The sequence below is a fragment of the Lagenorhynchus albirostris genome, chromosome 7 (genome assembly GCF_949774975.1).
Source record: "Lagenorhynchus albirostris chromosome 7, mLagAlb1.1, whole genome shotgun sequence".
NCBI classification, from domain to species: Eukaryota; Metazoa; Chordata; class Mammalia; order Artiodactyla; family Delphinidae; genus Lagenorhynchus; species Lagenorhynchus albirostris.
The window spans coordinates 105,823,656-105,846,410 of record NC_083101.1 but is presented as its reverse complement, the minus strand read 5'-3'; the positions used below and the strand labels follow the sequence as shown (position 1 = coordinate 105,846,410).

Here is a 22,755-nt window from a genome sequence, read left to right as displayed (position 1 = left end):
CAAACTACCAAGTGCATTAGTATCACCGGAAGGGCGTATTTAAAAGATATCATTGGGACTACACTTTGAGAAGCAATGCACCAAGGTAATTCTTCTCAAGAGTATGGTCCTCAGGTTGGTGGACACGTGCTATCTGCGACCTTCTATAGGGCTGAGACAAAAATTAGAGTTAAGCTTTCGAAACTTTTAGAGCAGTTTCTAGCATTTCATTTTTATTATATTTTTTCATTTTTATTCATTTTATTTCATTTTTCTAGCATTTCACTTTTATTATATTTTATATATATTTTATTATACTCTCCAGAAGTATTGGTATGAGATTGGAAAATTATTTTTAAGTTTGGGAAGCACAGATTTTCTGCATGGCTGACACACACAGGCAAACCCGGGAGCACAGGGCCAGGGGCAGCTCCTGCCAACTGGGGGAAACCGGGCAGTCCTGGAGGATAATGGTAGCCTGAGGATAATTCCTACAACCAGAACAGTGAAGTGAGAAACAATTTCAAAACTGCAGTATTCATCGTTCTGTACCATTCCATTGCTTCCAGTGACAACACAACGCCGCAGCACCGCTGCAAGTGGCCTGCATCCCAGCGGCCGGTGCCAAAAGGAAAGGGGATGCACACCGTGGGAAAGGGCGAAAATTGGGTCAGTGCTTTTCCCGCCCGAAGTTTGAAGCCGCCGGGGTATTTGCACTGTAGGTGAATTATACCACCGTAGTAGGTCCAGTCAACGCGTTTCGCGTTGTTTTAGCTGGTGAGAACCCAAACAAAGAAAGAATAGCTACCCCTGGCCCCCTCCCCTGCCAGCGCCCTCCGCGCCTGCGCAGAACGCCGGCTGCCGACCCTCCCGAGGCTGGCCCCCGGCTCCCTTCTGGCGGCCAGAAGATGCGCGTGCGTAGCGGCGACGACCGCGCCCTCTGTGCGTGCCCGCGTCCTTACCCGCTACGGCGATCGCCTCCTTCCGGCCCGGTAGGGCCGCCTGTGGGCTGACGATGTTGGAGGCGGAGTTACCCATTCTCTGAAAGAGCTGGTGGGCCGTCCTGGTGGCGGCGAGCATGGGTGGGTGGCTTGCCTAGGGGCCGCCGGGCGGACCGGCGCGGTCGGGAGCCGAGGCGCCGCTGCGGAGTGGGCGGCCGGCGCGGGGCGGCGGGAGCTGGGTGCACTGGCCGGCCGGCGGGCGGGTCAGCGGGGGCACGTACGCGGCGGGCTGTGCTGCCCCCGCCCCGGAATCGAGTGATTACCTCAGCCTCGTGCCGGGAGGGCCGGGACCGAGGGCGTGTTGTCGCCCTGGCGTGGGGCCGGGTCCGGGGAGGCACCTGCGAGTTTTCCTTGCTTCCCTTAGGTGCAAAGTTCCCGGGCGGAAGACAAAGTGTAGTAATGGCGGTACAAAGTACGTGAAGCGGCAGGGGCCAAAAAAATAATGCCCGGCTTTTGACTTTGAAGTTCGTTCGCATTTCACAACCTCCCTAACAATTGCTCGGTGTGCCCAGTAAGCTGTACGACTACCTACCTTACAAACTGGTAACTATATCTGTTTCCACTGGAGCCATTATGATGATAAATTACCAAAAAGATGATTATCCGAAGTGAAAACTAAGCACAATTTTCAAAAAGTTAAGAATAGGAAAGATAATTCAATATAATGTTTTATAGACATATTTATATGCACACACATAGAAATAATATACTGATAAACACAAGGGGGAAAAATAGGAACAAGGCACTGATACCCCATTAACGCAGTTCGGGTGAACTTAAGCGTTCTATTGGATCATTCTTGGCTCTCAAATCATGGGACGTAACATTTGCTCCTGTGACAGATTTTCAACCCCAAAAATAAGGTGGGTGGAGGCAGATGGGTGACTTGGGAGTTGCATATGTGAAATTTTGGTTTTACACGAATGTTCTGCCAAAGTGGGCGGATAGTCTCATGAAGGAAGCAACTTCAGATTAGCACCCAGAGAAATGAGAAGGCTTTGAGCCAACCTCCCCAGTGGATTTAGTTACCTCTCTATCTTGTTTAGTTACCTCTTTGTGTTCATGTGGTCTGGACTGTAACCTGAGGACAGGAGGATTAGACCTACTGTATTGTAGAATATGGCCAGACAGGTAACATTAAAACTCGGTCAAAGTGTTTGTTTTGTAATATGGGCTCTGTCTGTGTAGTGTGCCTCGGTTTTTACTTCCGATTTATTTGGTTTTGCCAGGAGATTATATGAAGTAGGTTCTACAGGCCTTTCCTGAAAGCTTTACAAGGTGTCCCTTCTAGGTCGTAAGATCATTCTTCTGTCAAAGGAAATAGTCTGTGTTTTCTTTTTCTGTGTTTTGTGGTTGATTGTATGAAATTAAGAACTGAAGAATTTGGGGACTTCCCCAGCAGTCCAGTGGTTAAGACCCCGTGCTTCCACTGCAGTAGGCGCCGGTTCCATCCCTGGTCCAGGAACTAAGATCCCATGTGACACACACATACACACACACACACACACACACACACACACACACACACACACACACAAAACCGAAGAATTTTTCATGTCAAGGAGAAGTACTTACGTAATGTTAAGAAACCTCAACAAAGCTACAGTATGTATACGTGTAGTATGTAGTACACGTATAATGCATACACCTCCCCTTGCACACCCACTGAAGAAAGACTAGAAAAAAATTGAAAAACTGTTTGCAGTTTTGTTGTTCATGGTAATGGTTGACTGGTTTTCACTTTCTTTAAACTTCTGGTTTGAAATGGTACATATTGTTACAGTGTTCTCAAGTATTCCCCTGGCTGTGATACTTTTATTATTATAATTTTTTTTAATTTTTAAAAGAAAAAAATACCTTTTTTCATAAAACAGGGGTTTCTTATCTCATTTACCAGAATAGTTGAGAGAAAAGTTACACTGAGGTTGGTTGCTTGGTTGGCTGGTTGGTTGGTTTAGGAGAGAATTAATATTCCTGCCTTCAATGATGCCATTTTCATCACTAAGTTTTCGATTTCTTCAGAATCTCCTAAACCCTTCTGAGCTTCTCCACACTGAGAGAGTCTTTTTTTGTCCATATTCCCCATTGGGCACGCACTGCTTTGAAGTGTTATTTTTGTGATTATGCTCTGGTTTTCCAACAAATTCTAACAATGTATGTTCTTTAGGATGCAGTCTAAGCATCCTCTTTGGTATAACAAATACCCAAAATACATCAGTTTAAACAAAATAGAAGTTTATTTCTTCTATTATGTAACGATCCAGAAATAGAGCACTGAGCAGGACCGTGTCTTTTCTTCCGTAATATCTCACACTATATTGGCTCAAATTAAGTGTACAGTGATTATGTATTTGGTTAAGTTGGGTCAAAACATTGACTTAGAATAGCAAAAGTTTCTTTTCCATGTGTTCAGGAATGGCTCTGCCTTGCCCCTTGGAGAAAGGAATATTTAATACTCTTTTCCAAAACGAGGCCTAGCTTTTCGTTGGAATACAGCTTAGGTTGCTGTAACCCAAAGGTATTATATTTGAAACAAGATAGTTTTTGTTTTGGTTTTTTCTCTCATGTACTGGTCCAGGACTAGGAGGGCAGCACTGCTATCCACATGTGTAACCACCATCCCAGAACCTGGCAGCGCATCTGTATCTTAGCCCAGCAAAAAGGCAGAAAGGAAAGGGGTGCACATCTCAGTACTCCTAGGAGTGTGTCCCAGAGGTAGCACATGTCATTTCTCCTCATTCCATTGACCTGGTTAGACACACAGCCACATCTAACTGTTGGGAAGGTGGGAGGTAGAGTTCTCTAGCTGGGCAACCACAGATCCAGCTAACACTAGGCAGTTCTAGTAACAAAGGAAGAAGGTAAGAATGTACTTTGGTGGACAACTCTTATAGTCCATTCCTCTGGCCATCGAGATATCCGTATGTGTGTATATATGTATATGTATATGTGTATATATGTGTGTGCATATATATATATATATATGAATATATCCCCTTCTTCTAACATATAGGACACACCCTATTTTAAAGTTCCAAGCACATGATCCAGTGACCGATAAACTAAAAAAGTGAGGTGTCTCTTCCCTCCTCGCACTCTCTCCCCCACACACCTGGTGTATAATGATGAAGCAGGATATTAAAATCAATTTGGAAAAAGAATGCGGGGGGTGTGGGGGAAGAGTAGTCACTGGTCCACAGTCTAATCAAATGTTGCAAAAGGGAAACTTCCAAGACTGCCTAGATGGTGGAGGTCGGGAGTGTGGATGGTGGTGGATGGGAAAATAGAGGAGGTAACGTGGAGTAAGTAGTCTGGGGACTTTGACATCTAAGGTGAGAACCTCCCTCCCACTTGATTCACTCTGTCTATACCAACTGGAATGCCTGCCTGATTCTCTCTGGTTTTCCGACCTTATTCTTCATTCAATTCAAGACTCATCTTGTCTGTGCAACCTTCCCTGATTGCACAAGAAAACACGGTTATTCATTGAGCCTAGGTTGCCCCATAGCACTCACCACTTGCATCACTCAGGTAGCACATAGTCTGTACTACCTTGTGTTGTTAGTTATCTGAAAAGATATACTAATTATTATGGAGGTTTAAAATACGTCCACAAATTGTTTTTTTCTTTTATAGATCTTTATTGGAGTATAATTGCTTCACAATACTGTGTTAGTTTCTGCTGTACACCAAAGTGAATCAGCCCTATGCATACATATGTCCCCATATCCCCTCCCTCTTGAGCCTCCCTCCCACCCTCCCTATCCCACCCCTCTAGGTTTTCACAAAGCACCGAGCTGATCTCCCTGTGCTATGCAGCTGCTTCCCACTAGCTATGTATTTTACATTTGGTATTATATATATGTCCATGCCCCTCTCTCATGTCGTCCCAGCTTACCCTTCCCCCTCCCCATGTCCTCAAGTCCATTCTCTACGTCTGCATCTTTATTCCAGTCCTGCCACTAGGTTCATCATAACCTTTTTTTTTTTTTTAGATTCCATATATATGTGTTAGCATACAGTATTTGTTTTTCACTTTCTGAATTACTTCACTCTGTATGACAGACTCTAGATCCATCCACCTCACTACAAATAGTTCAATTTTGTTTCTTTTTATGGCTGAGTAATAGTCCATTGTATATACGTGCCACATCTTCTTTATCCATTCATCTGTCGATGGACACTTAGGTTGCTTCCATGTCCTAGCTATTGTAAATAGTGCTGCAATGAACATTGTGGTATATGTGTCTTTTTGAATTATGGTTTTCTCAGGGTATATGCCCAATAGTGGGATTGAGTATGATGCTTGCTGTGGGTTTGTCATATATGGCCTTTATTATGTTGAGGTAGTTTCCCTCTATGCCCATTTTCTGGAGATTTTTTATCGTAAGTGGATGTGGAATTTTGTTAAAAGCTTTTTCTGCATCTATTGAGATGATCATATGGTTTTTATTCCTTAATTTGTTAATATGGTGTATCACATTGACTTGCGTATATTGAAGAATCCTTGTGTACCTGGGATAAATCCCACTTGATCATGGTGTATGATCCCTTTAATGTGTTGTTGGATTCTGTTTGCTAGTATTTTGTTCAGGATTTTTGCATCTATGTTCATCAGTGATATTGGTCTATAATTTTCTTTTTTTGTGATATCTTTTTCTGGTTTTGGTATCTGGGTGATGGTAGCTTTGTAGAATGAATTTGGGAGTGTTTCTCCCTCTGCAATATTTTGGAAGAGTTTGAGAAGGATCGGTGTTAGCTCTTCTGTAAATGATTGATAGAATTCACCTGTGAAGCCATCTGATCCTGGACTTTTGTTTGTTGGAAGATTTTTAATTATGGTTTCAATTTCATTACTTGTGATAGTAGGTCTGTTTATATTTTCTAATTCTCCCTGGTTCAGTCTTGGAAAATTATACCTTTCCAAGAATTTGTCCATTTCTTCGTGGTTGTCCATTTTATTGGCATATAGTTGTTTGTAGTAGTCTCTTATAATCCTTTGTATTTCTGCAGTGTCAGTTGTGATTTTTCATTTCTAATTTTATTGATTTGCATCCTGTCCCTTTTTTTCTTGATGAGTCTGGCTAAGGGTTTATCAATTTTGTTTATCTTCTCAAAGAACCAGCTTTTAGCTTTATTGAGCCTTGCTATTGTTTTCTTCGTTTCTATTTCATTTATTTCTGCTCTGATTTTTATGATTTCTTTCCTTCTACTGACTTTGGGTTTTCTTTGTTCTTCTTTCTCTAGTTTTTTAAAGTGTAGGGTTAGATTGCTTATTTTAGATTTTTCTTGTTTCTTGAGGTGAGATTGAATTGCTATAAACTTCCCTCTCAGAACTGCTTTTGCTGCATCCCATAGGTTTTGGGTCATCCTGTTTTCATTGTCATTTGTTTCTATGTATTTTTTTACTTCTTCTTTGACTTCTTCAGTGATCTCTTGGTTATTTAATAGTGCACTGTTTAGCCTCCATGTATTTGTGTTTTTTACATTTTTTTTTCCTGTAACTGATTTCCAGTCTCATAGCATTGTGGTCAGAAAAGATGCTTGATATGATATCAATTTTCTTAAATTTTCTGAGGTTGATCATAAGTGGGTGTTGAAGATGTGATCCAAGATGTGACCCAAGATGTGATCTATCCTGGAGAATGTTCCCTGGGCACTTGAGAAGAAAGTGTATTCTGCACTTTTGGGTGGAATGTTCTGTAAATATCAATTAAATCTGTCTGGTCTATTGTGTCATTTAAAGCTGTGTTTCCTTATTTATTTTCTGTTTGGATGATCTGTCCATTGGTGTAAGTGGCGTCTTAAAGTCCCCTACTATTATTGTGTTACTGTCGATTTCTCCTTTCATGGTTGTTAGCATTTGCCTTATGTATTGGGTGCATAAACATAATTGTTATATATTCTTCTTGGATTGATCCTTTGATCATTATGTAGTGTCCTTTTTTGTCTCTTATAATAGCCTTTATTTTAAAGTCTATTTTATCAGATAGGAGTATTGCTACTCCAGCTTTCTTTTGATTACCACTTGCATGGAACATCTTTTTCCATCTCTTCACCTTCAGTCTTTATGTGTCCCTAGGTCTGAAGTGGGTCTCTTGTAGACAGCAAATATATGGGTCTTGTTTTGGTATCCATTCAGCCAATCTGTGTCTTTTGGTGGGAGCATTTAGTCCATTTACATTTAAGGTAATTATTGATATGTATGTTCCTATTCCCATTTTCTTAATTGTTTTGGGTTTGTTATTGTAGGTCTTTTTCTTCCCTTGTGTTTCCCGCCTAGAGAAGTTTCTTTAGCATTTGTTGTAAAGCTGGTTTGGTGGTGCTGAATTCTCTTAGCTTTTGCTTGTCTGAAAAGCTTTTGATTTCTTTGTCGAATCTGAATGAGATCCTTGCTGGGTAGAGTAATCTTGGTTGTAGGTTTTTCCCTTTCATCACTTTAAGTATATCCTGCCACTCCCTTCTGGCCTGCAGAGTTTCTGCTGAAAAATCAGCTGATAACCTTATGGGGATTCCTTTATATGTTATTTTTTGTTTTTCCCTTGCTGCTTTTAATATTTTTTCTTTGAATTTAATTTTTGTTAGTTTGATTAACATGTGTCTTGGTGTGGTTTTCCCTAGGGTGTATCCTGTATGGGACTCTCTGTGATTCCTGGACTTGGGTGACTATTTCCTTTCCCAAGTTAGGGAAGTTTTCAACTGTAATCTCTTCAAATATTTTCTCAGACCCTTTCTTTTTCTCTTCTTCTTCTGGAACCCCAATAATTTGAATGTTTGGTGCATTTAGTGTTGCCCCAGAGGTCTCTGAGACTGTCTTCAATTCTTTTCATTCTTTTTTCTTTATCCTGCTCCTCGGCAGTTATTTCCACCATTTTGTCTTCCAGCTCACTTATTCGTTCTTCTGCTTCAGTTATTCTGTTATTGATTCCTTCTAGAGTATTTTTCATTTCAGTTATTGTGTTGTTCATCTCTGTTTGTTTGTTCTTTAGTTCTAGATCTTTGTTAAACATTTCTTGTATTTTCTCAGTCAGTGCTTCCATTCTGTTTCCGAGATTCCAGATCATCTTTACTATCATTACTCCGAATTCTTTTTCATGTAGATTGCCTATTTCCTCTTCATTTATTTGGTCTTGTAGCTTTTTACCTTTCTCCTTCATCTGTGACATATTTTTTTGCCATCTTTTTTTTTTTTTTTTTTTTTTTTTTTTTTTAATGAGTGGGATTGTGTTCCTGTCTTACTGGTTGTTTGGCCTGAAGCTTCCAACACTGGAGTTTGTAGGCTGTTGGCTAGATCTGGGTCTTGGTGCTGAGATGAGGATCTCCGTGAGACCTCACTCCGTTGAGTATTCCCTGGGATCTGAGGTTCTCTGTTAGTCCAGTGGTTCTGACACGGAGCTCCCACTGCGGGAGCTTCGGCCCGACCCCCAGCTTGTGAACCAAGATCCTACAAGCCGCATGGGGTGGCAGAAAAAAAAGAGAGAACAATAATGAAGTAAAAAATAAAATTAGACTAGGAAACTAACAGATATGTTAGAAAGAACATAAAAATTAAAATAGAGATGAATCAACAACCGGAAGGTACAGGAGTACCACCACAGTAAAAAAGAGGAGGGGAAAGAGAAAGGAAAAAAAAAAACCGGGGAAAAGGCCTTGGCTGGAGGGCGAGGCCTAAGCATGGGTGAGGTTTGGGCAGTGGGCGGGGCCAATGCTCAGGACCCACAGGGCTGGAAAAGGCCCTGGGGGCTGGGGGGCTGTGGGGCTTAGGCTCAAGGGACAGAAGAGCCCCAGGCGTGCCCCCCACTCCTGTTCTCAGAGGGCAGGGGACCTCACCTGGGAGCCCAGTAGGCTTCCTGGGCTCCAGTGGGCAGGGCACTCGCCCTCCGCTCCTCTCCTGCTCCTTCCAGACGGCCCCTCCTGCCTGCCTCTCCTGATCTCCCTGGCCTCAGGGGTGCTGATCCTGTCTGGCCTCCACTTCTCCTCTCCCTTCTGTCTCCCCATATCCTACCAGTTCACTTGGGGGTTCCTCCCGTCTCCTTGGGCATCAGGGTCCCCCATCAGCAGCCGGCAGGCGCCCTAGTTGCCGAGAGATGCTACCTGGTGTCTTCCCACACCGCCATCTTGACTCCACCCTCCCACAAATTCTTTTAAAGGTCCAGTTTCCCTCCCCTGACATTTTCATTGGACTTAATGTTTGTTTCTATAGAATAAGACAGAAGTGATGGTGTGTGACCTCTGAGACTAAGCCATAGAAGGCAAGGCAGCTTCCTTCTTGCTCACTTTTGGATCACTCCCTCCGGGGAAGCAAGCTGTCACATCATGAAGATTCTCAATCAGCCCAATGGAGAAGCCCACATGGTGAGGAAAGGAGGTCTCCTGCCAACGGCCAGGTGAGTAAGCAATCTTAGAAGCAGATTCTCCAGACCCAATAAAGCTTTCAGGTGTTATCTTGTCTGCAACCTTATAAGAGGCTCTGAGCCAGAGCCACCCAGCTAATCTGCCTCCAAATTCCTGACCCACAGAAACCACTAGACAAAAAAATACTTGATGTTTCTTTTAAAGTGTTTTTAAAATTCATGGTGAGATAAGGAGACAATATTCTTGAAAACAGGGCTTATCAGAATTGAAAGGATTTTCTTGGAACTCCCACAACTGATTTTACATAATAAGAACCAAAGCTAGAGGACTGGCCTTAAAATAAACCCTAGACTAGAAAGGGTAAAGGCCATGACTTAAGAGATGAGAAAGATCAAACGTCTTTATCTTATTCTCCCACCCTGGGATGAATTTGGGGATGGACTCTTAGAAACCTCCAAATGGACTGGGGAAGAATCTGAAGATTTGGGAGCCAGTGCTTCACTTCCTGGGGCATATCCTAGGACAGTGAACCATCAGGGCATGAAGAAAACCGTCTTGGGACTTCCCTGGTGGTCCAGTGGCTGGGACTCCACACTCCCAATGCAGGGAGCCCTGGAAATATATATATATATATATATATATATCAATCACTGGAGTAGACTGGAACAATGTGTTTTTTTTTTTTTTTTTCCCTGCGGTACGCGGGCCTCTCACTGTTGTGGCCTCTCCCGTTGCGGAGCACAGGCTCCGGACGCGCAGGCTCAGCAGCCATGGCTCACCGGCCCAGCCGCTCCGCGGCATGTGGGATCTTCCTGGACCGGGGCACGAACCCGTGTCCCCTGCATTGGCAGGCGGACTCTCAACCACTGCGCCACTAGGGAAGCCCGAACAATGTGGTTTTTAATGACTTAGACTAGATTAGAAATATCAGAGTGCATCCACAAGTAGGAAGGATCTACATAATTGGGGGAATTTTTTATTTCTCTTACATACACGTGTGTGTTGTACATACACCGTGTCTAAACTTAAAATAAATTTCTTAGTGTATCTCCTGGTCAAAAGAAGTTTGAAAGCCATGGTCTAAAAAGCCTATAAATTCTCGAAGGCTCTTGCATTCAGCAAGGCATGCAATGCTGTGTGTGTGTGCAGAGGAGCAGTGACTGAGGGCAGGGCCAAGGCTGGCAGACCAGAGGGCAGCCTCACAGGATCCTGCACAATTGTGTTGGGTGTGGGGAAAGAAGGAGGGCATTGCCAGGTCTCCCATGAGGGGTGGGGGTGTGGAAGGACAGAGAGAACCCATGACCCTGATAAAGCCTGGAGTTAGAGTAAGGAGACCCAAGTGCTGCAACGTGTGACCAGGTGCAACAGCAAGGTCCTCAGTTATTGGGCGCAGGAGCCAGCCTAACGCCCGAAGGATGGACAGGAAGAGCTGTGTCTCAGCTGAGCCGGAGCCAGGTGGCCTGGAGTCCAAGCTACACCAATGCACATGCTCAGGACAGGTGCCAAGGCTGAGAGACACCTCAGTGGGAGACCACAAGACCAGGAGCACACGCAGCTCTTCCAGTTACAGATAGCACCTTGAAAGGAGTAGGGAAGGCCCTAGAGAGAATCCCGAAAGACTGACCAGTTACCCGAATAGGCTATTTAAAACTGATAGACGCCAAGAAGACACTTTGATTTGTCAAGATCAAGTGTTTTCCTCCATCATTAGAAACGATAAGAGCAAGATGAGATCAGTTATAGAAAACAGGGCAGTTAACATTTTCTGTACATCTGAGTCATTGTTTAAATTTTGGCCTCATTACACGGGGTTTATCAAAGCATGCAGAGAGGTAAGCTGCCCTGCCTAGGAGTAGGGATGCTACCTGCTTCCTGGGATATCATGTACACAAATGAAACCTTGTACGGTACCAATCTAATACTAAATGGCAAAATACAAGAAAAACGATAGTGTCTTTAAGTTTTTCATAAGCAACATATATTCAATTTGAAAAGCTATCTTTTATTCCACAATAACACATTCTGACTTTTCTGGTGTCGAAATGTCCTTCCTTCTCATATTCATATGGTGGTGATGAGATGGTAGTTGTTCCTCTAAGGCCCTCATCTGGCAGAATCGAACGTGGAAAAGCAAAATATTTGGTCCAATCCTGCTGACCCTTGAAATCCAAGCACCACTGAGGTAATGTGTGTGATAGCTCCTGACACAGAGCAGTCACTCCATCAGTAGACGTTCCCATCCTCCCCCCAGCCGTTACCACCCCCGCTGCATAAAGATCAGCCCCTAATAAGTAGTTTTGCTCTTTTTCCCGTGGGCTCCATCTTGTCCTCCCCTCTCAGCTTTCCTAACCACACATTATTCCAAGCTGCCTCTCCCCAGGTAGACTATAAATAGTGAAAGACATGATTTAAGGCATGAGAGAGCAGGCCATGCATCCTCTTCCCTCCCCCCACCCTCGGATGCACGTGGGGATGGGGGTCTTAGAAACATCCTCATGGACTGGGGAAGAATCTGAGGATTTAGAGACTAGTGCTCAACAAAGAGGAGGGCAAGCCAAGGTGTCCCTCCAGAGAATTTATCAGATTGTGCCACCCCTCAATTTCTAAGCTCCATCCTAATAGTAAATTGTATACATACTGATAAAATGAGCCTAATTACATACTGAAAACTTTAATAAACTTAGAAACTTCAGTGCCAAGTTATTTTGCTAATTAATTTTCTTTCATAAAACTATGTGTCAGGGTTACTAAAAAAAAAACACTAAGGAAGAAAAACATACTCTCTGAAAATTCAGATAATATATGAAGACATTTTCAGGTAGTAGGAATTGGGAAATGACTTGTTATATAAGGTAGGGGTATGACATTTAGCCAAGTTATTGAGAACATACCTGCTTCTCAGTTACATATGTTAAATGATTTTTTTTTTGATGTATTGCTTTAAATGTGCTTTCTGCAATGCCCCTACATGCAGATTCTGCTGAAACCCTCCCTTGTTTAGTAAATACCATTGAACTCACACCATATGCAAGACACCAACCGGGTGGTGCATACGGAAGAGTCCAGCCTTTCAGGGACTCCAAGGGCCTCAGTGCAGTAGGGAGACATCCCAGCCCTGGCACCAAACGGCAGACCAGGGGTGCTCACTCTACTCCACAGCAGAGCCCTGGACACAAAGGGCTGAGGGGCTTTTCGAGAAGGACAACAGATCCTCAACCTCTAGGGTTGCAGGTCGTGGATATGGGGGGGCCATGCTCCAGGACTGAAAAAAGAGCTGTCACAGGTGTGGAAAATGAACTCAAGGACAAATGATGCAAAGGGTGAGGCTTTGTCCCCTCCAAGAGGCATATCAGCTCTGTCTCCATTCTTTATCAAACCATGAATAACTGCAGGGACGTCCCAGTGGACTCAAACTGAAATAAGGCTTTTTTGGTCTTTTTATAAAAATCCACTTAAGTAGGCAGAGACACCCTTATAAATGAATAATAGAGAGCTTAATACGCCCCTTTACACTGGCAGAGTTAAAACCACATGGCCTTATTTATGGTCTATCTATAGAAGATTCAGAGCTGTCTTAAGTATGCTAATTTACTGCAGAGATTATTTTACTGAGTTTTAAGAGGAAAAATAGTAATAACATTAATAACAATATGGTCGTCCCCCCCTTATTCACAGTTTCACTTTCCAAGGTTTCAATTTCCTGAAGTCAATTGTGCTCTGAAAATATTAAATGGAAAATTCTAGAAATAAACAATTCATACATTTTAAATTTTGTGCTGTACTGAGTAGCACGATGAACTCACTCGCCATCCCTCTCCATCCCCCAGGGATGTGTATCATCACTTTGTCCAGCGTATCCCATCCGTTAGTTACTTAGTAGCGGACTCCGTTATTAGATCAACTGTCAAGGTATCTCAGTGCTTGAGTTCAAGTAACCCTTATTTTACTTAATAATGGCCCCAAAGGGCAAGACTAGTGATGTTGGCAATTCACATATGCCAAAGAGAAGCCATAAAGTACTTCCTTTAAGTGAAAAGGTGAAAGTTCTCGACTTAACAAAGAAAGGAAAAAACTCGTATGCTGAGGTTGCAAAGATCTTCGGTAAGAACGAATCTTCTGCCCGTAAAATTGTGAAGAAGGAAAAAGAAAGTCCTGCTAGTTTTGCTGTCGCACCTCAAGCCACAAAAGTCACAGCCACAGTAAGTGATAATCCCCAGGCCACGCTCTCCTTCTGACCCTTCTCCTGCTAGCTGGAACGCAGGTGTGAGAGGCAGCCTGGAGTAACCACTGCAAACCAAGTGATGGATGCCGCATTGTGAGAGTAATAGAGTGACCAGGTGGAGTGACCCGAGGTCCCCGGCATCATGAAGCTGCCATTTCACCCTTAGATGGCTTATTCATAGGCTAGTACATGAGCGAGAAGTGAACTTTGATTTTATTTAAGCTGCTACGGTTTTGAATAGCTTAGCGGTTCTCAAACTTCAACATATACCAGAATCACCTGGAGAGCTTGTTAAAACACAGCCTGCTGTCCCCACCCCGAATGTCGGGCTCAGTAGTTTGGGAGAGGCCTGAGACTTAGCATTTTTAATAAATTCTCAGGGAATGCTGACACTGTTGGTCCAGGCACCAAACTTGGAGCACCACTGTTCTGGCCAATACGTACACCCATTGTCCTAGGCCTCCATAAACACGCCTCTTGTGTTTGAAATCTAACATTTTCAACTGCTTTCACCCACTTCAGGTAGCACACTGAATCCCAAACTAAAACTAAGCTCAGTGTTAATTTGTCTACAGCTATCAGTGCTGAATCTAAAGAGGTTTGGAACATACCAGAAATCATGCAGAGAGCAGGAAATACGGTGTATCCAATGGCATCTGAATTCGTTGGACCCTCAAAATCTGGATTCTGGAATCGAGATAATTCAGAACTTGTCTTTGTAATAATCCATCATTCTTAGGAATTATAACTGGATCTTTAAAAACGTTAATCCGCGTGTGTTTGTTGTATGTCAAATTAAATTAAGCCCTGATTTTCAGTAGTTCATCTTCCTACACCAAGCACATCTTGAAAAGGATCAAAAGCTGCAGAGGGGGTGAAGCACGTGAAGCAACAGCTCAATGTTTGAAGATGGAAATGATTCCCATGGGGGAATCATAAACTTTCGAGTGGCATCAGCGCTGAGCAGACAGCACAGGCAGTAACAATCTGAATGCTTGGAAACCGGAAAGCGTCAAAGATGCTGTAAGAGAATAATCAGGGAACCTTCAGGTGTGTAACTCACACTTCCCCAAACCGTGATGGCCTTTGAGAGCATCCACTAAGCAGTAACTTTGAGCTTTTTCCCTGGCAGGGTCCCAGGTGATTTGTGAGTTCACCTCAGCAGCCACCGGTGTGCCCCCTTCTGCCACCACAGATGCCACTCTCCTGCTGCCACCGTCAGGGCATCCGACACTGCCAAGCCTATGCAGCTGCTACTCCCCAGGGCTCAGGGGTCACCTCGTTTTAATTAGATTCCCCTACGGGTAACCTGATGCACTTCATCTCTGAACCGTCGCCATCCCCCCCACCCCACCCCCGGCCTTTAAGGATCAGAACCCTCAAGTTGGGTCAGAGAACAATTCAGGGACAGGGTTCAGTACTACACAGACTTCTTACTTACTTACTTACTACACAGAAGTAGTAAGTACTTAATAAATGTTCATTTTCACTCTCGCCTTCAGCCAACAATTCACCAATGTCCCAAACCAATACACTTCCAGCACTTTCCTACCTCTTGATGAGTACCCTGCCCACCTTGGACACAAGGTAGGGCAGCCTTTGACAATCTTTTCTCAGTCTTCCTGGGGTCGACCCACAGGCCAGGTTAGTTTCCCCAAGGAATGATCTCATATCACCACAAATCTTTCCTCCATATAATTTAAATATAACTGGGGATAATAATAGTAGTACCTAACTCACAGGTTTTTTAAATTTTGTTTTTGTTTTTTCTTTGTGATGATTAAATAAGTTAATACAGGAAAAGTGGCTGAAATCATGTCTGACACATAAGAAGACCTGAGTAAATATTAGCTATGATTATTATACACAGTTATTTGGGTGACTGTTGGAAAATTGTCCTCCTCCACTAGGGCTGCGAGCTCTAGGAAGGCAGTGATTGTGTCCATTTTTTGCTTTTTGTTGCATCCTAGTACCTGTCAAGGTCACAGTCAGCATTCAGCCAATGTTGACTGAATGAATGCATGAATCAAGCATAGCATCTCTTGAACCAACTGCATAATTCCCTCCTTACCACTTCTCCTCGATGTCTGATGGGTCCTGATTGCAAATAGGACTTATCTCTTATTTTGTTATCTAAGTGTTCCCAGTTAGTAGATAAATTATACTGCTTCATACACACACACACACACATGCATGCATACACACACACACATCAGAGTCACCCAAAGGATGCAGGTAGAATTTTTTTGTATGTTTGCTTGTTTGTTTTAACAGCTTTACCATGGAATAGTTGATATCCAAAAGCTGCACGTATTTAATGGATAAATTTGATGAGTTTGGACCCATGCAAACAGCCGTAAAACCAGCAGCACAATCAAGGTAACAGACATTTCCATCACCTCCAAAAATTTCTGATGTCTCTTTGTTTTGTCTTATTTTGTTTTGTTTTTGTGTGGTAAGAACACAACATGAGACACACCCTCAATAAATTTTTAAGTGCACAATACCATCTTGTTAGCCCTAGGCGTTATGTTGTACAGATTTCTAGAACTTATTCCTGTTGCATAACCGAAAGTTTACACACATTGAACACCTCATTACCCCCACCTCTCAACCCCTGGAAACCAGCATTCTATTCTCTGCTTCTATGAGTTTGACTGTTTTAGGTACCTCATATAAATGGAATCATGCAGTATTTGTCTTTCTATGACTGACTTATTTAACTTAGCATATTGTCCTCCAGGCTCATCCGTGTTGTAGTAAATGAAAGGATTTCTCTCTCTTTAAAGGCTGGATAACATTCCATTGTGTGTATATGCCCTATCTTCTTTATCCATTCATCCACTGGGGGAAACGTCGGTTGTTTCTGTGTCCTGGCTATTGTGAATAGCCAGGATATCTCTTTGGGATGTTTTTTGTAAGACTTACTTTTTAAAGAGCAGTTGAAGTTTACAACAAAACTGAGAGGTACAGAGATTCCCCATACACCCTCTGTTTCCACACAAGCATAGACTACTCCCCTATTATCAACATCACTCTCCACAATGGTACATTTATTTACCAAGGATTTTTACATTAGCACCTCATAATCACACAAAGTCCGTAGTTCACCTTAGGGTTCACTCTTGGTGTTGTACAGTCTATGGATTTGGACAAATGTATAATGACATATAACTATGACTATAATATCACACACAGTATTTTCACTGCCCTAAAAATCCTCTGTGCTCGGCCTACTTACCTCCCCCAACCCTGACCCTCCAGAAGGTTTTTTAAGGATACTGTAATTTATCAACATTATCTTTTCTTCTCTAAGTGCTTGCTAAGATTATATGACCAGTAAACAAGATAATCCAAGTGAAAGTACCTAATATAGTGCCTAATGCCTAATAGCTATTATTATTATTTGTCTTTGTTATGGGACATGACGAGCCCTGAGGCCTGGACTGCCATTGGAGAGACAATAAACATTTGAAGATTAAATGAATAAATAGCCAAGTGAATGAGTACAAAAGAGGAGTGCTGCATTATAATCCTAGTTTTGGATTAACTAGTTCTGTGGCCTTTGACTAGTTATATAATGTCTCTTAGTTTTTGTCATCCGTGAAGTTGAAGGGGGAGGGGAGAGAAGTTACAACTTCTCGGAATCAAGTTCTTTTAGGATTGGAGACTGGGAAGAAGGAAGGGGGAAACGGGACACACTTTCCTCAAGTGGACTGCACTGTGTTTATCCTGAGGTTTCTCTACTGGTTTCTCAGGTTCACGCCCACTGGCATAGAAGCCACTGGGGAGCAGTGTCACTCAGACACTCTGATTAAATGCTCAAGTGAGCATCTTCGCGGCATGGAATTTTGCGTGGGAGCTCCGTGGCCAGGAAATGCTCTCCAGCTCCTGGCCTGGAGGTACAGTCCTCGATGTGTGGCTGCTAGGACTCCCTGGCCACTAGGAAACCCTCTTGGGTGTTGTAGAGACAAGTTGAATCAAGCTAAGCTGCCTTCCAAGCTGTGCTTTAGTCCCATAAGAGCTCATCCATTCTCTCCTTGCCAAACAGAGGGACCACTCCTCTCTCACCTCTGCCATCTCTCCATTCTCCTTTTCCCTGCTAGGAAAAGTACAAGGCACATCTACAAGGACAGGATGTTAGCATCATTTCCCCGGGGGAAAGTGCTGATACTCCTTTTAGCTTTGGAGGGAGGGATAGTGGAGTCCTCCCCAAGGGGCAGACGTTTCTAGACTCTGATGCATCTCCCTCACCCTCTATCAGCCTTTTGCTTATATACACTGGAAAGGTTTGGTCATCCTTAATAAGCTCTGGATGAGCAGTTAGACCCCAACTGTTTGAAGATCTCTTTCCTCCATAGGGTCTTGATGGCTCTCTGTCCTAAGCTTTGGGTCCTGTTTGCCAGCTCCAGGGAAACAAGTGAGATTTCCCTCAACATCCAGTTACATATATGTCATATTTAGAGTCATAGGAAAAAAGAACGAAAGAAAATACAGGCATACCTCATTTTACTGTCTTCCCCTTTATTGTACTTTGCAGATATTCCCTTTTTTTCACAGGTCGAAGGTTTGTGACATCGTGCATCCAACAGCATTTGCTCCACTTCGTATCTCTGTGTCGCACTTTGGTAATTCTCACAATATTTAAAATTTTTTCATTATTATTATATTTCTCCTGGTGATCTGTGATCAGTGATCTTTATTGTAATTGTTTTGAGGCACCATGAACTGCGCCCATATAAGACGGCAACTTAATCGATTATTGAAATGACGACGAAGGATTTAACATATGACATAAACTTAGTTGATAAGGCAGCGGCAGGGTTTGAGAGGACTGACTCCAGTTTTGAAAGTTCTACTGTGGGTAAAATGCTATCAAACAGCAGTGCACACTACAGAGAAATCGTTTGTGAAAGGAAGAGTCAATCAATGTGGCAATTCATTGCTCTATTATTTCATGAAATCGCCACGGCCACCCAGCCTTCGGCAGCCACCACCCTGATCAGTCAGCAGCATCAACGTCCAGACAAGACCTTCCACCAGCAAAAAGATATCAATTCACTAAAGGCTCAGATAATATTTAGAATTTTTTTGCAATATTTTTTTTGCATGATTTCTTTTATATAATATATCCAGAATAGGCAAAACAGAGATTTGGGAAAACAGAGACAGAAAGCAGATTACAGTTGATCAGGGATGGGGGTAGAGGAGAATGGGGAGTGACTACTTAATGGATACAGGGTGTTTTATTTTTTATTCGGGTATAGTTATATTTTTAATTAAGATACGTACACTGCTTTTTTAGACATAATGCTCTTGCACACTCAGTAGACTACAATATTGTGTAAATATAACTTTTATATGCACTGGGAAACCAAAACATTCATGCAACTCATTTTATTGCGATATCTGCTTTATTGGGTGGTCTGAACCCCACCCGCAGTATCTCCGAGGTGTGCCTGTAACCCAAATGCCAACAGCGGTTTTCTCTCTGTAATCGGACTGTGGGTAATTTTTATTTTTTCTTTTATACTTTTCTATTTTTAAATTTTCTAGACTGTACATGTATCACTTTTTTAATCAGAAAGTAAACAGTTTATTTAACACAAAATGATTACAGCAAAGATAAATTATAGATTGGTAAAAAGAAAAGGTAAGTGAACTATCTTAGCCAGTTCAATTTTTTTCTTTTAATCTCAAATACTGGGTTACCTCTTAAGTTAGATTTCTATCTCCTTTGGTTTATTCTACCATTGGTATACATCCTCCCAGATCTTTTTATATATAGGTTTATATTTAACTTACTTCATTAAAATGTTTCAATCTACTCTAACAATTTCAACTCTGGTTCTCATATACAAATACCATATAAAATACACTTTGAGTTAGAAATACTGTGGTCATCTAAAGTTTTGCTTTGCTTTGTTTTCATTTGTCTTTTACCTATTCTGTCTACAGATAATATGCAAAAATTTTCTAGGTCACAATTATTTTCTGCCAGCATTTCTCCTTGAAACTGCAGCACTAGTGTACACAAGGAGAAAAAGACATCCATTTCTACTTCTAGTCTCCTGCACATTTTCCATCTTGAGTAAGCTGTGCTTTCTGTGTCATATGCTTCAATAAGCCTCTCAGAAGGTGTAATTGGGACTTAGGCACTCAATAAATATTTGTGGAATTAAATTTCAGTAACTATTCTGTAATTCTTAAAGCATGTAGACGCTGGAAGGATGATACACAGTTTGGTGTTTTTCATTCTGCAGGTTGCAAAGCCTCTACAAACCCATTTCTGAAGTCAGGTGGTGACACTGGTAAGTGAGGGTTTGTGGGTTATTTGGGGTTCACTACAGAGAGCCTTTTGAGCTCCCTCCAATCATGCTTTACTTCTCGGTCCTAGATTTCTCCGCTAAAATCTCAGTTGGAAATAAACTCATTTCCTTAAGCCATCTGGTGGCTTTCACTTGTAACTACAACATCAACTAATGGCCCCAAAGACGCGAGCACTATTTTCTTCTTGTGTCTCTTCTGAGATGTTATGATGACATGATACCTAAGTAATGTGTAGGTGTTAAAAACCCAAGAGAAATTGTCATGATTTTCGCCTCAGGGACACATTAATATCAAGAGCAACGTAATGAAGGCTATGGGTGATGGAGTAAGAGAAACTATATTATTTTATTACAGTTGTATAATAAGACAAGGTTTATTGAGCACCCACCATGTGCCAGGCAGTATTCATAGGCTAGAAAAACCAATGCAATTCCCGTATTCCCAGGGAATACAGGCAAACTGATATGGGAACAAATATAAAGTCTAAGTGTTACAGTGAGTAGCTGTGCTGAGTTGGAGACAGGAAGACCCTCCCTGGGCTCCTTTATCCCACACTGGACACCAGGAAATGGGCACTATTCCCTCCCGGAATACACAAAATACCAAAAAATAAAGTCAAAGTTCATTTTGGAATCAGCTCAAAATAATGATTAACAAAATAATGCAGCTGTAAGTGTGTTATGTAACTCTGTCTCCTACCTTTGGCAAAACCCAACAATATTCATATCTTTGGGTCATGCATGACCCTTAAGGCCATGTTGCCCCAAGGTGGATCACAGTAGGGACATGGGGACCCCAGGGTTGGTAAATAAATTTTCAGGTGCTCATTTAACTTAGCCAAAGACCACCTCCACTGCCAGCCTTCCGTAGGACAGCAAAGAGGAGACAGAGTCTGCTTTACAGGGTGCAAGCGTGCCCCCTCTAGCTCCATCTCATTAGCCTCAAACAGAAAAGTGTTGTTGGAGCACATTCTGCTCTGGAAGGTTCCTGAGAGGTTGTGAAGTTGGGACAATGTGGAAGAGCGGATGGGAATTTTCAGATCACAAGGCCAAGACCATTTCGTTTAATGGGGACCTATGCCACAGTGCAACGTATTAAAACACAAGTCATATTTGGGGATCTGCAGGTAATTCGGGATGGCCAGAGAGGACGTTGTGAACAGAGAGTGTTGAAAGCTGCAGCTCGGTCAGTAAGCAAGCACAGGCTCCCGAGGGTGGCACAGCACATGCTCAAGAGGGAAGAGATATGGGAACATATGTATATGGATAACTGATTCACTTTGTTATAAAGCAGAAACTAACACACCACTGTAAAGAAATTATACCCCAATAAAGATGTTAAAAAAAAAAAAAAGAGATGGGCCTTTTCCCTCACTTTGTCAGGTTGAAAGGACACACGATGAGAATTAGAAGGCCAGTTAGGTGGCATTTAATATACTCCAGGCAAGACATGATGATGGTTTCCAGATGAAGTTAGTGGCAATACAGGTGGAGAAGTGGGGATGGATTTGAGAAAATCTTTAACAGGTAGAATAAACAGGTCTTTGTGACTTGGATATAAGGGATTAGATATATAAAGGAATTTAGGATGATTCCCAGATTTCTGGCTTATGAACTGATGTCCCATAGGCAGCAGGAGGTACAGATCTGAAATACGATGAGACATCAGGGCTGGAGATATCAATGTGGAACCAATCAGCATCAGTGCCATGGGAAAGGAAGAGCTTATCCCTGACCAAGGATAATCTTGCCCTTGTATCTATCTGTAAATTCCTATTACCTTTCCACATTCTACCCAAACTTCACAGCCTCTCAGGAACCTTCTCAGACCTTCCTAGGCAGAAAGTGCTCCTATAATATTTTGTTGTTCAGGGGTAATGAGATAGAGCCTGGCCAAGATATTGTGATAACTACCTCGGAAGAGGTGTGATAAGTAAATGTCAAATGAATATACACCTGATTATGTACAGATCACCTGGCAGGCTGAATAGGGGGAAGCCAGCCTAGCGTTTTCTGCAGAACAGCGCCTGGAAATGACATTGGGGTCCAGTGACTGGTGGGAGGCCCAGAGCGAGGTGAAGATCTGGATTCAGGAAGATGTTATGGATAGTTCTAAAAATAAATATTTCCACCAAGCATATGTCCGGCTGCATTAATATCCTACACCAGAAGTCAGAGTGCTGAGTCACTCTTGGCCAGGGCAAGCTGTCACTTCTTAACTTCACCCTTGTTCGGAGCACTGAACCCCAGACCCGACCAGCATGACGAGACGGAACGTGAGGAGGGATGAGAGTGGCCAGTATGGAGCTATGAAAAATGCACCTCTGTCTGTCTTTTCCTGGCTACCTCAGACTGAGGGGAAATTCCAATCAAGGTCACTCCTGGGAAATATCAACCTTATTCATCTACTGGAACTTTAAATTAAAAAGCTACCTAATTCTTTGACGTGGGAGGATTGTTTCCCTTCTATCAATAAGTCAATTTTCCCGTCTCATCTTCCATCTTATATATTTGAAAAGAAACTCATTCCAGTTAATATGAAAATGAGTAGCCAGAAATTATGAAGGATACTTGTGGATGCAGCTCTTGTGATTCACCAAGTCTGTCTGTTAATCTAGGTATCAACAATACACTTATTTTTCAATCATTTAAATGCTCTCAGTATACATCTGCTCTTGGAACCAATCGGAACATCTTTGCATCATAAGGAATGCACTAATGGAAAGATACTAAGCCCCTTTATTAACATTAAAAGGTCCATGGCACTTTCAGGCAATCAGTAGAGACCATCCTAAAGGAAAGGATGATGTCCACACAAGGATAGTATTGGAATGAATTTGACCCTTGTGGGAAAAACCCTCAGCCCAAC

General features: G+C 42.5%; 1 protein-coding gene and 1 long non-coding RNA gene across 4 annotated transcripts in view; one reads left to right on the top strand and one right to left on the bottom strand.

Moving 5' to 3' along the window:
* The window catches only part of MSRA (methionine sulfoxide reductase A), a 374,255-nt gene extending 372,904 nt beyond the window's left edge, over positions 1 to 1,351 (bottom strand). For both annotated transcript variants that reach the window (XM_060153611.1, XM_060153612.1), the window contains exon 1: positions 942 to 1,351. In XM_060153611.1, coding sequence (XP_060009594.1) covers positions 942 to 1,059 — 118 coding nt within the window. In that variant the 5' untranslated portion in view covers positions 1,060 to 1,351. The remainder of the gene's footprint in view (positions 1 to 941) is intronic.
* Positions 969 to 22,331, top strand: LOC132523044 (uncharacterized). 2 transcript variants are annotated; one of them, XR_009541409.1, is made up of 5 exons: positions 969 to 1,065; positions 9,184 to 9,367; positions 15,832 to 15,936; positions 19,821 to 19,868; positions 21,857 to 22,331. It is a non-coding gene; the product is annotated as an uncharacterized LOC132523044 (long non-coding RNA). The 2 variants fall into 2 exon arrangements; XR_009541410.1 differs by lacking the exon at positions 15,832 to 15,936.
* Positions 22,332 to 22,755: the final 424 nt, after the last annotated feature.